This window comes from Centruroides vittatus, unplaced genomic scaffold, assembly GCF_030686945.1.
Source record: "Centruroides vittatus isolate TY-2023 unplaced genomic scaffold, ASM3068694v2 contig_19, whole genome shotgun sequence".
NCBI lineage: Eukaryota > Metazoa > Arthropoda > Arachnida > Scorpiones > Buthidae > Centruroides > Centruroides vittatus.
The window spans coordinates 5,021,450-5,035,254 of record NW_027121169.1 but is presented as its reverse complement, the minus strand read 5'-3'; the positions used below and the strand labels follow the sequence as shown (position 1 = coordinate 5,035,254).

Sequence of the window (13,805 nt, the reverse complement as noted above, 5' to 3'; positions counted from 1 at the left end):
GCGAACCGTCGACGAAGTAGCAGCGTTCAGTGGTTTTATCTACTCGGCCACTGGTGGATCCCCTCTCGGTAGATCACTCACATGTTGCATTGCCATCAAACCAAATTCAAGTAAAAAACCATTAGCAGAGGATATATTTACAGAAAGGTACAGTACATGCAAAAAATCTAAAATTAAACTTACTTTTGTGTTTATTGTGATGATCAGTGGTAAAAGTAGAATTGGAGTTATGGATATAACCATAATTTTCCAAAATCCATATATATTGTGCTTCATATCCATTTAGCCAATCTGAAAAAGCATATAGAGAATTGTTAGTAAGTGATTCATTTTTCAATTAGGTAATTATTTAAATAAGTTATTAAGATTTAATAGAAATGTTAAATACCAGAGCTGAAAATATGAACTTGCTTAATTTGACTTCTTTTGAATTAAAGACACGGTGGAGTGCACTTATATAGTTCATTCTTACTCCAATTATAATAGGAGTGGCCCTGAAATTTCATAGAATTAATTTTTAAAAACGTTTTTAGAAAAATAATGAACAGCAAGACGTTTCGCCGAGATTTTTTTTTCTTGACGTCTGGTTGTTTATTATTTCTCTAAAAAGATTTGCAATGTAAAATTGAATTAATGTTTGAACGGAATTTGGTCATATTGGATTTCCAAAAGTATATCATTTATAAAATAGTTTTAAACTTCTAAAAAGTAACAAACTTTAATATAAAGATTAAGTACGGTTATCCAATGAATACAACCCAATTAGACTTTTATTTTTGCACCTTAACGGTTTCTTGGATACTCGTCGTAAAGCGAGCCCATCGGAATTCCTATTAATTCACTGCCACAAATGAAGTTACACTCCTAAATACTATACTGCGTATCACCACACTAAAATAACAGAAAGCCCAATGCGATTTAAATAAGCATTTTGTATATTGTTGAAAATTAATAACAGTCGTAAAGCTTGGGATGGTGAAGCAAGAGGTCGTAAAGCGAGTATCTGGTACAAAATTGAAAATGTATTTTTATATAGCTGAATTAAATAAGTATGTTGTCACCTTATTTTTACAGACATAATCTGTAATTTTCAATGTTAAATTAACCATTTTTTAAATATTTTTTTTCTTCTGAAAAGTAACAGGAAACAATCTGCTCTATCTAATTATATAGCATTCATGGTTACCAAGGTTATCTTCTAAAGCAAAATTTACAATATAATTATTTTTATTTGCCAAGCTGAAAATATCTTATTTATTGCTTCAAAGAGTTTTAACGTTAACAGCAAAATCATTTCATTTAATTAATTTTTATTGTGTTATTAACAGAATACAGATAACAACTGTACTGGTGTACATTCAAAAATGCATGTTGCTTTAAATGCTCTCATTGCTTCCAACTAAATCAGTTTCGGTATTAATGTTACCACCAAGGGCGTCGCCAGAGGGGGGCAGAGGGGCAGTTGCCCCTCCCTGGGCATGCGAAAAAAATTATTTAAATGCTAAGTCATTTATTGCCCGATTTATAATTCCCGCGCGAAAAACCCAAGAAGATTATGTTTTAATTAAAATAATCTTCTTAAGCTTCTTAAAATTTATGAATTGTTTTTATTTTACCTACATACAATTCATATCCTCTATCAATTTATATCATCTTGCCCCCCTGGACCATTGGCTGGCGACGCCCTTGGTTACCACCCGTCCGGTTTTCATCCGGACAGTCCGGGAATTGACTCACTGTCCCGATGAACTACTAATTTTGTACGGGAATTTCGTAGAAATTGTGAAATTACGATGAAACAAAGTTCTTGCAAATATTGTTATAAATTTACACCATTTGAACAACGAAAGATCTCACACTCACTGAAACTCATCTGCCATTCCGCCATGTTACTCTGTTATGCTGACGTGTGACGCGCAACCTGCCTCTCGACCTTTTTTTTTTTTTTTCTTTCTTTTTGCTTGTATGTTACTCCTACGCAAGTCCCTAGTCCCTAACTGTAACTGATTTAGAACCGACATGCACGTTATTTTTCCCATTGTAAAATAACATTGCGCATGCGTCAGGAACTGTTCGAACAAACCTGACCTGCCGTCCCGGTCAGCGATTTTGTAAAGGTAGCAACACTATTCGGTATGAATCTCTTGCTGCTCCCTTTTTGTGTTCATAGATATATTTTATGAACTACAAGATCTATAAACAGTAGTAACCATAATTAAAATTTCTGCAATTTAAAGATTAGTACGTAACAGTAACTTAAGAAAATGGACATTATTGTAGAAAACTTTACCATCTACAAATAAAGCAATAGGTTCTTCACCTGTCTGACATTTAAAAAAAAAAAATTAGAATATTTATAAATATTAAGTATCGTGAAAATGAAAAAAGTTACGATTAAACAAATAAAGATAAGAAAAATTATTTTAAAAAAAGTGAATATGGTGCCAAATAAAAATTAAATTCGTGTCTATTTTCCACTTGGATCTTATTTTGTGTTTTTCTCATTTCATTTATTTTCTTAAAGTCATATGTCTTTAAGTACAGAAAACTGGAGGAAATGAAATAACGATTACAGTAAATAAAAGAGAGAATAAATATTTTCTTTCCAGTTAATGTATATACAAATCAACAGATGGCGACACTCATCCGCCTCCATTTTGCATTTATGGTTTACATTTTCCTGTATTTTCCAGGCAAAACTATACGTAGTCCAATTTCGTATTTCGTTTATATTTTATCTTAAATATTCAAAATAATAATTTAGAATTGTAATATACAGACAATAAAGCATTTTAAACATTTCTGGTACATTAAAAATAGTGTTCGTTTTAAGGCCTACACATAAAATATTGCAATGTTGCATAAAAACACAACTTGATAAATGCGGTTCCTATTATGGCGTACTTGATTGCAATAGAACATTCAAGAAGCCGGGTTCGGGAAACATAACAATAAAATATCAATCTAACATGCCATTACATGTCAAATATAACACATTTAAAATGGAATATTCTAAGATAAAAAAAATATATCAAGTCAAGTCAAGAGATATATATAAATAAAGACCTGGCTGAATTAAAAAAGAAATTTCTTTTAGCAGGCTATCCGCAACGACTACTGAATAAATGGGGACTTAATCTAAATAATCCGAAAATACCACATAACAACAAACAAGCGAATAATGTGAAGTATACTGCTTTCCCATACATCAAAGATCTATACGAAAAAATCAACAACGAAATCAAACAAATGGACTTGAAACTTGCGCCGTCGTACCAGAAAATGTCTACTAGATTAAAACACTTCAATCCATTGAAAAAACAAGCACCAACTGAAACTAGAAACGTAATATATAGGGAAGTTTTAAACAGTTTTAAGTTTACAAAGATCTGTGATTTGAAGGTATGTTCTATACAGCATAACCTTTTTATTTATATATTTCAATTTGTAACTAGCGTATACTTGTATTTTAGTTGGCTGAGGAAGGGCGTGAACAGCCCGAAACGTGTTCAAGCATTTAGTAGGCGTATCAACTAAATAAAAATTAATGATGAAATTTGCCACGTATCCGAGTGAATACACTATATAGTTGGTGTTCAAGTTGCAAGATATTTTTATATTAATTTGCATAATAATATATGTTAAATAACACTTAAACATATGCACACAGAAGTGTAAAGTTCATTTTTTGTGACAAAGGTCCTGGCTTTTCTGAAATTCTTGTTGTTTTTTTTTTTTGCAATAAAGTCGTGAAGTTTCATTTGTCGCTTATTTCTTTCCTTAAGCAAATGTCGGTATCAGAAGATCGCATCCAAAACGCCTCGTTTTGTTTTTTTACTCCTTTCAAAATCTGGATCATTCGCTACAATTTAATAAACGATTTCGGTTATCGTTACCAAACTTTACTAAAGAAATCTGTAGCAAGTTCTTTGTCTTCTTCATTTTCAGAATCACTATTTTCCAGTTTTATGAATTCCTTGTTCTGCTAGTTCTTGAAAGTGGTCGTTGGTAAGGCTCTCACCAGAAACCTGCAGTAACTCCTCAATATTCTGCTCGTCTACATCTAGTCCCGCTGTAACGATTAGGTGGACTTTGGTCAACCTAACGATGCAGCGATAGGCTCTTCTAGTTGAGAATTCTTGGATACCTTTAACCATAACTTCCACACTTCGTTCGTGCATTTATCAGTTAATTCTTGCCTAGCGAAGCCGATATTGCCTATGGCATCCATGAGGTTATATGTTTCTCCAAAACCAAACAAACATAGATTTTAAAAAGTACACCTCTTTTCCACTTTTTTGATTGGTTTGTGTTCGTAAATAATCGTATTATACGCGAATCAATGAAATGTCACGGTAATTTAAATCGGCGTTGATTTTGAGCTTTTTTAGGCTTCGAGCAGACTGCGTTATATCGAATCAGCGTTAAGCGAGGCCTTACTGTACTTAAATCTTCTAGTAAAAAAAATATTTCATAATAATCTTGTATAAAATTTAATAGTAAAGAAGAGTTAGAAAAGTTGAATCCGCGAACCAATGTTCAGTGGTTTTATCCACCCTGTGTCCCCGGGAACATACTGTATCAGTGAAAGGGTGTCGACGTGAGGTTTTAGTGGTGTAGTGTTGTATTTCGAAAAGCCATAGTGTTTCTTTATCTTAATCATCTCTATTCACTTGGAATATAAGAGAAAATGAAGATTACTGACCTATCAAAGGATGAGGGTAGCGGGACTACACGGGAAAATAGGTTCGAGTTAAAAGCAAAATTTTAACAAAATCGTACTAAACGGAAAACCCAATATACTCTGCCCAGGACCTGTTGACAGCTTCGAGTTAACGCAGTTCAACTTAGTGAGATCTTGACACTATAGTATTTATTAATTTACAGGTTATCTCAGGCTGGTAGCTGATTTTGGCTCCATTTTCGGTCGATTGAAATGTTATGACTACTTAAAACGTGTAAAACAATTTTTATAGTGGTATGTTTTCATCAGTCGGTTAATAAAAGTTGGCACGGATACCATACTAAATCAGCGTCAGACTAGCAACAAATTTCTCCCTGGGAATATGTAACAAATGCAGGCCCATGCCTTATACAGAATCGGGTGGAGAATTTTTTTGAGTCCGCGTGACGTCGGGGGTATCCAGTTGCATCTATCTAGAAGCGATATTAGAAGGGATCCTAAACTAGAGGTAAACCTACATTTACCTCTATACCACTGTGGATATAATCACTAGCGTTGTAGGTTAAAAATAAATTCCAAACTCATATATTGTATACACATTGTTATAAGTGGGTTTGTCATATTCAAATCTTTCCTGTACTTATTTTCTCTCCATTTATTTTATTTACAAAGGTATGTTTTATCGGGCCCCATAGACCTTTTTCTGGTTACGATATTGGGCATATCTGCTAATTACTAATAAAAATATAAAATTTTCAAATTTCTTTGTAAATTTCATATAGTCAAAAATATTTTCATTGTATCTAAACACCCGTGAAACTTTTTATTTAAATCATGTTCAAATTCAGATAGGAGTTTAATGTTCTGTTAAAAACCGTAGAACTGGTTCGTAGTTCCGAATATAACTGTTTCACTATTCAGTATGGAACGATTCCTAGTAGTTCCGAGTCCGGAACGGTTCCAACCCATAAATTCCCATATCTATAACTGTTTATCTTCAGGAAACTAAAAATGTTGCTATTGATTCAGTTCTATTAAAAACTACAATGATAGTGGAAATGAACCATATTGGGTGCTAGGTCATAATAGCGCCAAGGCTGATATTTTGTGAATACTATTTTACAATATTTCATTAACTGTTTCTCTAAATACTGCCTATTCTCTTTAATTTAAACATGTTTATTTCCCTAAATCTCATCCAAAAATCAATGGACTTAAGAGCATTATGTATCGATTATTTTCAAATTAAATAGTATGTTTACTAGTCAATAGATGGAGACATTATTAAAATTTTCATATTTCGTACATGGTGCCAACTTAACTATCATTTTTCCAAGTTACTTTAAACGTAATTTTTAATTTATTTAGAAATATTTTCATCACTTCATTCTTTATAGTGTTTAAATTGCCTCATGTCTTAATTATCTTCTCAAGGTCTTCATTTTACCTTATTGAAAAATAAGGTGTAATAATAAAATAAGTAAAAACAATATCAAATATCAAAACAGTTCCTTTTCTATAGACTGAGTATATTTGTGATTTAATCTAAGCTTTCTCGTACAAGAACAAATACTGTAATTTTTGAAAATTACATTTTCTAAGAATCAAAATTATCTATTTATCTAATTGTCATCACAACTTTTGATTTATGATTCTGTCAAAATCCATTTATTCACATATAAATGTTTATACTCGAATTATTTAATTTAAAAGTATTAGGAAGCTTTTTCGACAAGTTTCAAATTGATCTTTTATACGACTTATTTTAAAATAGTTAATTATAATTTACTATGACATGCTAATTTCCTAATTACGTATTCAAGAAACCTCAGCATATGTAAAAAAATCTTCCATTAAAATTTCATATCGTCTTTGATACAAATTACGTGAAGACATCTTGATTCACATAATTGTAATGCATCTTAGAGCTTTTTGAATCTTGTAATTTCTTCAGTTATCATTGTAATGAAATAATGACGGAAATTACTAACATTTTTGTATTCCATTGAAACAATGGAAATCTCTTAAAATGCGTTCTTAAAAAGTGGCTTGCTGAGTGTGAAAGAAACAAGAGCACAATCTACAATACAAAGTTTATTTTAAGACTTGACAGTGATCGACATTACAATGGACGGATACTGATTATTAGCACAATTATTAAAAAAAAAATAATCTACTCCAAACCTTTCTATGTACTTTTATGAAAATCATAACAGTAATTACTGCTCTTTACAAAAGAGCATCATCGAACACATGGACTTACAATAAAGTTGGTGCAAGACAATTGGACATTTTATAGTGTAAGTCCAATTCCACGTATCTTAATTATTTTCGGCAAGTGTAAATGGAAAAAAAATATATCTTTTTTGACAACCGTTCCCGAAAATACATAGAAATAGCCCACAAATACAACAGTGTAAAAAAATACAGGCTTTAACTTTAAATTGTTAAGAAATTATTACGTCAAAAATTTCGACTAAACTTGAAAATCGTGTGGAACATAATCTACCCAATCGACAAACCTTTTTCTCACTTCTATTGATGGCTGTGTTTTTCTTTCTTCGCTGTCTGTAGTGGAAGTAACCTCAACTTTTGTTTCTTTTTCTTCTTCGGATTTTGGTGTCGATGGTGGTCCCTGTTTAGGTTCACTCGATGCTTCTGTTGAATCTGTTGTAACTTCGTGACTTCTTCCTGCTTCTTGCTTATCTACAGTTGAAGTTGGCAATTCGGTTACTTCTTCTTTGACAGCTGGTGCTGTTTCTGCTTTTAATGGTTGCTCGTTAGTACTGGCATCGGTGGATGGACTTTCTTCTTCTGACGGTCTATCAGTAACTTCTTTCTCTTTCGCCGATTCTTCATTCTGTCTATATAATACTGGTGTGGTGATTTCTTCTTCTTTTGGTTTTTCTTCATCTTGTTTTTTAACTTCAGCAGCTGTTGAACTTTCGACTTGTTCCGTGGTTGGCTTTTCTGTTTCAACGCGCTTTTCATTCGTATCCACAGAAACTTCTTCATTTGACTCAGATGATGTTGGTGTTTCATCTTCGTCAGAACGTCCTTCCTTTTTCAAAGGAATCTGGGTACTAGGTTGTTCCGTTTCGACTTCTCCTTTGCTCTCTTCTGTATCAATCGGCTTCTCGGGCTCTTCTTTGGCTACCTCTGGTTCTTCTTTAACTATCTCTGGTGCTTTTTTGGGTTTTTCTGATTCTTCTGTTGATCTTTCGGGTTCTTCTGTTGATTTTTCAGATTCTTCTTTAGGTTTTTCCGGTTCTTCTTTGGATTTTTCAGATTTTTCACTAGGATACACGGGTTCGTCTTCAGAAGGACCCGATGCATAAGATGGTGCTTTGGCAGTAGTAGTAATTTGAGAATCTGAAGATTCTTCTTTTGGGCTTGTTTCTTCTTCTTGCTGTTTAGGTTCTTCCTTAGTTGTCAGGTCAACAGATGGCTGTTTCGTTGTTTCACCTGTTTCTGCTTCTGCGGTGCGCTCCTCGGGTTTAACATTGGGCTCAGCAGAGAGGACACTTACATTTTCTCCAACAGCTCCATCAGTCTGTTTAGCTTCTTCTTCTGGAATCTTAGTGGACACTCTATCTTCAGAAACTTCTACAGGAAGAGATTTAACGGTAGTAGTTATGCTCAATAAATCACTCTCAGGTTCTTTGGTTTCGCTTACAACTGATGTAGACTCGGCTGCACCTTCTAAAGTATAAAATATGTTATAATTAAATATATGCATTTGTTAAAATTTTATCTTAAATATTTTTTTTAAATTTTTGTAAAAGATAATCTGAGTTGACTCGTTATTAGAGAGTAAGTGTATTATTGTTACAGATTTTTATTCAAAATGAATGTATTGTGGAGTGAATCCTGTGAATAAATTATATAATATATCAAATTTATTCAGTATTTATTCGAAAATATTTGATAGAAACATAAAACTACGGCATGAAAACAAAAATTAGACAGGCTGTAACTACTTAATCATAAGAAATTTTAAATCTTCAACAAAGTGAACTAATGTACAATTTTAAAACGTTTACAAAAATAATCATTAACTACAAAAGAATGAATGAACCATCAAATGTTCTTAAACATTTACTCCTAATGGAAAATTGTGTACCAAAGATAAATTTCCTTCACTCGTTATCCTTGACATCGATTAACATAAAACAATTTGACAAAACTCATTATAGAAGGAAGCAAAAAAACATTTTTAAAATATTCCAAAGCATAAACAGGAAATTATATAAATTATTATAAGATTTTTCTGCACGTAAATCATATTTAATTAATTATAAAAATAAATGGAGTCAAAAAAATATAATTGGAAATGTTCCTCACCGTGAAGAAGTGGCCAAAAATGAATCTGCTAGTAAAATATTTGTTTAAATGGCTTTAGAAATGTTAAAGAAGATTAGGATATTCCTGTGTAGGAAAACCTGTTGGAAAAAATGCTGAGCATCTCTTTCCAACAGATTTAAAGCGAATACTTCATATTAACTTCATGAGTGGTCCGTATTTTATTTTCACTTGTAAGTAATCAAAATCTGTAGTTAGTCATCTGACTTACCACATTGATAGGAACAGCATTCTCCTGGTGTCTTTACTCTCTGACAACCTTTCTTCTCTTCGCATTCAGTTAGAGTACAGGCAAAACCCGGAAGGCGACAAATACACATTTCACATGGGTCACTACTGGGTACAGGATCTCCATTACTATACAGCACTCCATCCACAATGCAGGCTAACATCATGAACGACACGAAATTTCACTTTAGTCACTAACATTATAACACGCTATCCTTAAAATTTATTGCTTAATATACATAATAGTCCTACGTATTGCTTAACTTTATAACTCATATTAAACGTTCTTTCACGTAAAAAATGTATTGTAAATAGACAGAAATTTATAACGAAGAAGAGTCATTAAAAGTTAAGATTCAAGCTGATGACTTTTTGAAGCTAAAACTAGAACCTGCCGAGCCTGCATGTAGGTGCTGTATGAGTAGGAGATCGGCACTTACGATTGAACAAAAAACTAGTAATGACTATTATATATGATGCACGATAAACAGGTTGAGCATATTTTCTAAAAATTCCCCCGTGAAAGACGAAAGTAAAATATGATATCCCTAAAATTATAACCATTCAAAAAAACTGGAGCAGCTGAGGAAACAAGAATTAGACAATCTAATAGGACTAGTTCTTGTTTTCAAATCGAATAACTGATTAAAAGGGGTGATAAAAATGCCAATTTTTCATAGATCTACAATTTAATTTATGTAGAAATCTCACTCGCTCGGCTAATATTAGAATGCCAACAAAACGCGCAAATATGCAAATGAGCTTACTAGCCAACACAGGTAAAGCATTAACCGCAATATATAACTATTTTTTAAAAAATAAACTAGGCATCATGGAGTTAAAATGTTCTAAAAACTTCAATTTAACAGAATAAATAAGGCAAAATAAAGTATTTAGAGTTGAAGAAATAAACTTACCTGTTTCATTAGCGCTATAGATTTCTGCTCTTCTAAAACGATGAAGAGCTCCTAAAAAATAAAGAAATCTCTTAGAAAACTAAAATATAACTATATAAAATAACTAAATAAATATATATATATAAATCAACAAAATTTAGTACAAATTTTCTTATGTTTATTTAAAAATCATTCGTGCAGATCGACTGCAATTGTAGAAAATAACGTTAATTTACTTTAATGATGTGTATTTCCCTTTAACAATAATTGGTAAGCAATTTACTTCACCAAATAATAAGAATAATTCTTCCAAAAAATTCCAATTTTTTCGATCTTAAATAGGTCAAGTAAGAGCATTTTTTTCTCTTACGAAAGAAAAACTAAATAAAATAAAATATTTAGATTTTCTCTCTCATCAGTCTTTTAGAGCGTAACAAATCATTAATATAATTATTCGTGCGTAACTCTAAAAATACCTCTTTCTTATATTTAATTTATGTAGTACGCGGTTAGGAGAAAGGTAGTTCGACCTTCTAAAGTCGTGAAGGTCATGTTTGAGGGGAACGACACACTCAGTCGGATCAAACTCCAGCTTAGTGTATATGAATTCATAAAAGATAAAAGTAAAATATATACATTCAAGCTTAGAAAATTTATCTAAAAATAGAACTGGTTTGTATATTAAAAAATAACGTTTTCTAATCGCCAAAATAAATGTAAATTTAATAAGATTTTCGGTTTACTTACTGCTTTCAACGGGGGTGACGAAAATCCAAGTGCCAACGCACAGAACTGACAACAGCAACTTCATTTCTAAACAGAAAATTAAATTTAAAAAAGTAAGAAAAAAAAAGTATGTTATATTATTTCCTTATTTAAAATTTAGATCTTGATGAAGAGTGGTTTGTTATATTAATAAATAAATAATTCTTGAAGGTTCTCGACCACACCTTTACTCTTAAACATGTCAAGGTTTTTGCGCTTCAAATTCAACAATAGCGTGTAAAAAAAAAAAATGCATTTTAAACTTGATTTTATTTCGAAATTAACTTTACTTTTTTAACAGAATCATCAAAAATATCCCCTTATTTTTAAATGAAATCATATTTAAAATATTCGAATACAGGATGTAAGTAAGTCCTTACAGGTATTTTTTCTTTTATTTCTGTAACAGGAAGATCATTTCGTCTTCTTTTATTCAACTTTTTATCATTTAAATCTAATTTATTATTCATCTCATACGTCAAAGAAAAAGATAATAAATTCAAATTTAACTGGTCATAAACACTAATTTACTTTTTGTAAGTTGTTGGGGGTTTTTGATACAGTCACGTGATATGGTCAAGATAGCAACGACCTTGCGTCACGTGATCGGAGGTCAAGTACCAACGAAAGGGTCAACATATTAAATAATGCAGTAACGCTGCATACGGGGGGTAAAAGACTGACTAATGCAGGTATGCTGCATACAGGGCGTCAAAAGATCGACTAATATAGGAAAACTACAAAGACATGGTTAAATATTAACGTATGCAGGAACACTAAAAACAGGAGCAAAATATATGCAGGAACACTGTAAAAGAGGCACAATATCAAGTAATGTAGGAACACTACAAAAAGAGAAGGGCCATAAACTTAACATATTTGCGACCGGAATTTAAAATAATTTCCCCATTTATCCTATCAGATAGCCTATATTATGGATCATTTTTGCTTAATGGAGCTTTAATAATATCGCTAACGTACTCATTTTCATATTACTAAAATAGTTTTACCTATTTTTCAAACCAGATAAAATGTATGTTATATATTTTTAACGTAAATGATATTATAAATTTTCAACAGGTTCTTAAACCTGTATTTTTGTAAAAATTTCAATTATTATTCCAACCATGTAGCATAATTACAGTTACAGTTATGTAGTTATAGTAATACCTTACATAAAACATATAATAATAGTCATATAAATATAATATTATAAATACAAAAAAATCTCCAAAAGTGGAGGGCAAAATGTCTATTTTAACACTAAATCCCTCCATAAAGGTTAATGTATTATAATATAATAGTACATAGAAAATAAAATTTATACTTTTATGACTATTAATTTTTATGTAAAGGAAATAAAAATCCACTAAAACGGAGGAAAATACTTCCAGAATTGCAAGAGATTATTACAATTAGCTCATATTACTTAAAATTTTATAGCTATTAAATGATATAACTACGTAAAAGATCCTTAAAAATCCCCAAAAATGAGAAGACTTAGGGGAAACTCATAATTTCCCCTAAATATCCTGAAGTTTGAAAATTTAATAGCAATTTAGCTTTAATAAAGTCATTATGTGTTTGAATCACATTAAAAAAAATCCCACAAACCGCGAAAAAATACAATATTTTCTCCCCTGATCCTCCAAAATATTAAAGTATTACATACACACTAGAATGAAGTGTGACGAACAATTGAACTTACCTGATAGTTTGCTTTCCTTTTCGAAAGTGAGAGGAAGATCGCCAGGTATATACTGTATGAGTGGGGTATACAGAGGACCCGGATGGTCGATAACTTTCCTGCTAGTCGTAGTGATGTGTGCTGTATATATAGACAAGAGCTCATACAGAAAACCTGTTGTCTAGGCCTTTAACTGTAGTCGACCGCAGGGCACAAGATTGCTCGTTGGTGCTGCATAGACGTAGACAGTGCGCAATAGGCGGCCCACTTCTATAATTCTTTACAAGAGCTACACCTGATTCACTTAACTCGTATTCTCTGAACTGAAAAGCATCCAATGGCAACTCCCATTTATCTTTTGACAAAAGGCGTGCATTAACTAAAAGAATTCGTTCTAAAAATGTTCCGAAAATAAAGAAAATTTTCTTTCTTTTATTAAATAAATTTCTTGAAAATAAATCTAAAAAATCATTAATTATTCATGAATTCTTCAGTTTAAAGTTTATATATTTATATGCTAAACATACTTCATACACCCCTTCACTGGAACTACTAAACAAAGCCTTATGAATTAATTTATATAATTATACGCCTCTTGACTTTATAAATTATAAAATGTTATACTTTTTTTTACTTTAAATTGTATAATTTAATATATTTTTTTTTAATAAAAATTTTTCTATGAAGTATCTGAAGAAGTGACTCCAAGTCTCTACTTCCAGTGCCTTATATTTTGTAAAATAATTAAATTTATATAATAATTTTTAAACTCTTATAAGGTAAGTAAGTTTATAATTTATTCTAAAAAGTTATAAATAAATCTAAGACAATTTTAATATAAATTTTAACAATTTTTACTTAAGCTACCCGAGCTACTGTTGGGTCCTCACGCTAAGAGGGCAAAAATTAGGGCCTCACTGGTGGAGAAAGACCTCTCATAAGGTATATTTTAGAGTCACAACTAGTTTAAATCCGGTCCTGAGTGTATATTTTTGTACTGATGTATAATGGACAATACTAAGAGTGGGCTGAAAGAGGTCCTTTCGTAAATTCACAAAAATTATATGAAAATCTTTGTTTTGGGGCTTCTATTTTCAAAAAAAGCAACGGTAGTGAGTCACTAGCTATTAACTTTATATAAAATAAAGAAAACTGAATTGATATCCGCAATATTTCTACTAAA

The 13,805-nt window shown here is 31.4% G+C and overlaps 1 protein-coding gene across 2 annotated transcripts; it reads right to left on the bottom strand.

Annotated features, from left to right (window-relative positions):
* Positions 1-6,765: 6,765 nt before the first annotated feature.
* On the bottom strand, positions 6,766-12,958 carry LOC136970189 (neurofilament heavy polypeptide-like). Of its 2 annotated transcripts, XM_067264609.1 has the most exons (5): positions 12,644-12,958; positions 10,918-10,983; positions 10,192-10,242; positions 9,258-9,431; positions 6,766-8,386 (listed from the first exon to the last, which is right to left on the bottom strand). In XM_067264609.1, exons 2-5 carry the CDS (start codon positions 10,979-10,981, stop codon positions 7,161-7,163), a joined length of 1,515 nt encoding a protein of 504 aa, XP_067120710.1. In that variant the 5' UTR covers positions 10,982-10,983; positions 12,644-12,958; the 3' UTR covers positions 6,766-7,160. The 2 variants fall into 2 exon arrangements, with proteins under 2 accessions (XP_067120710.1, XP_067120711.1); XM_067264610.1 differs by lacking the exon at positions 9,258-9,431 and having other exon boundaries at positions 12,644-12,954.
* Between the last annotated feature and the right edge of the window lie 847 nt (positions 12,959-13,805).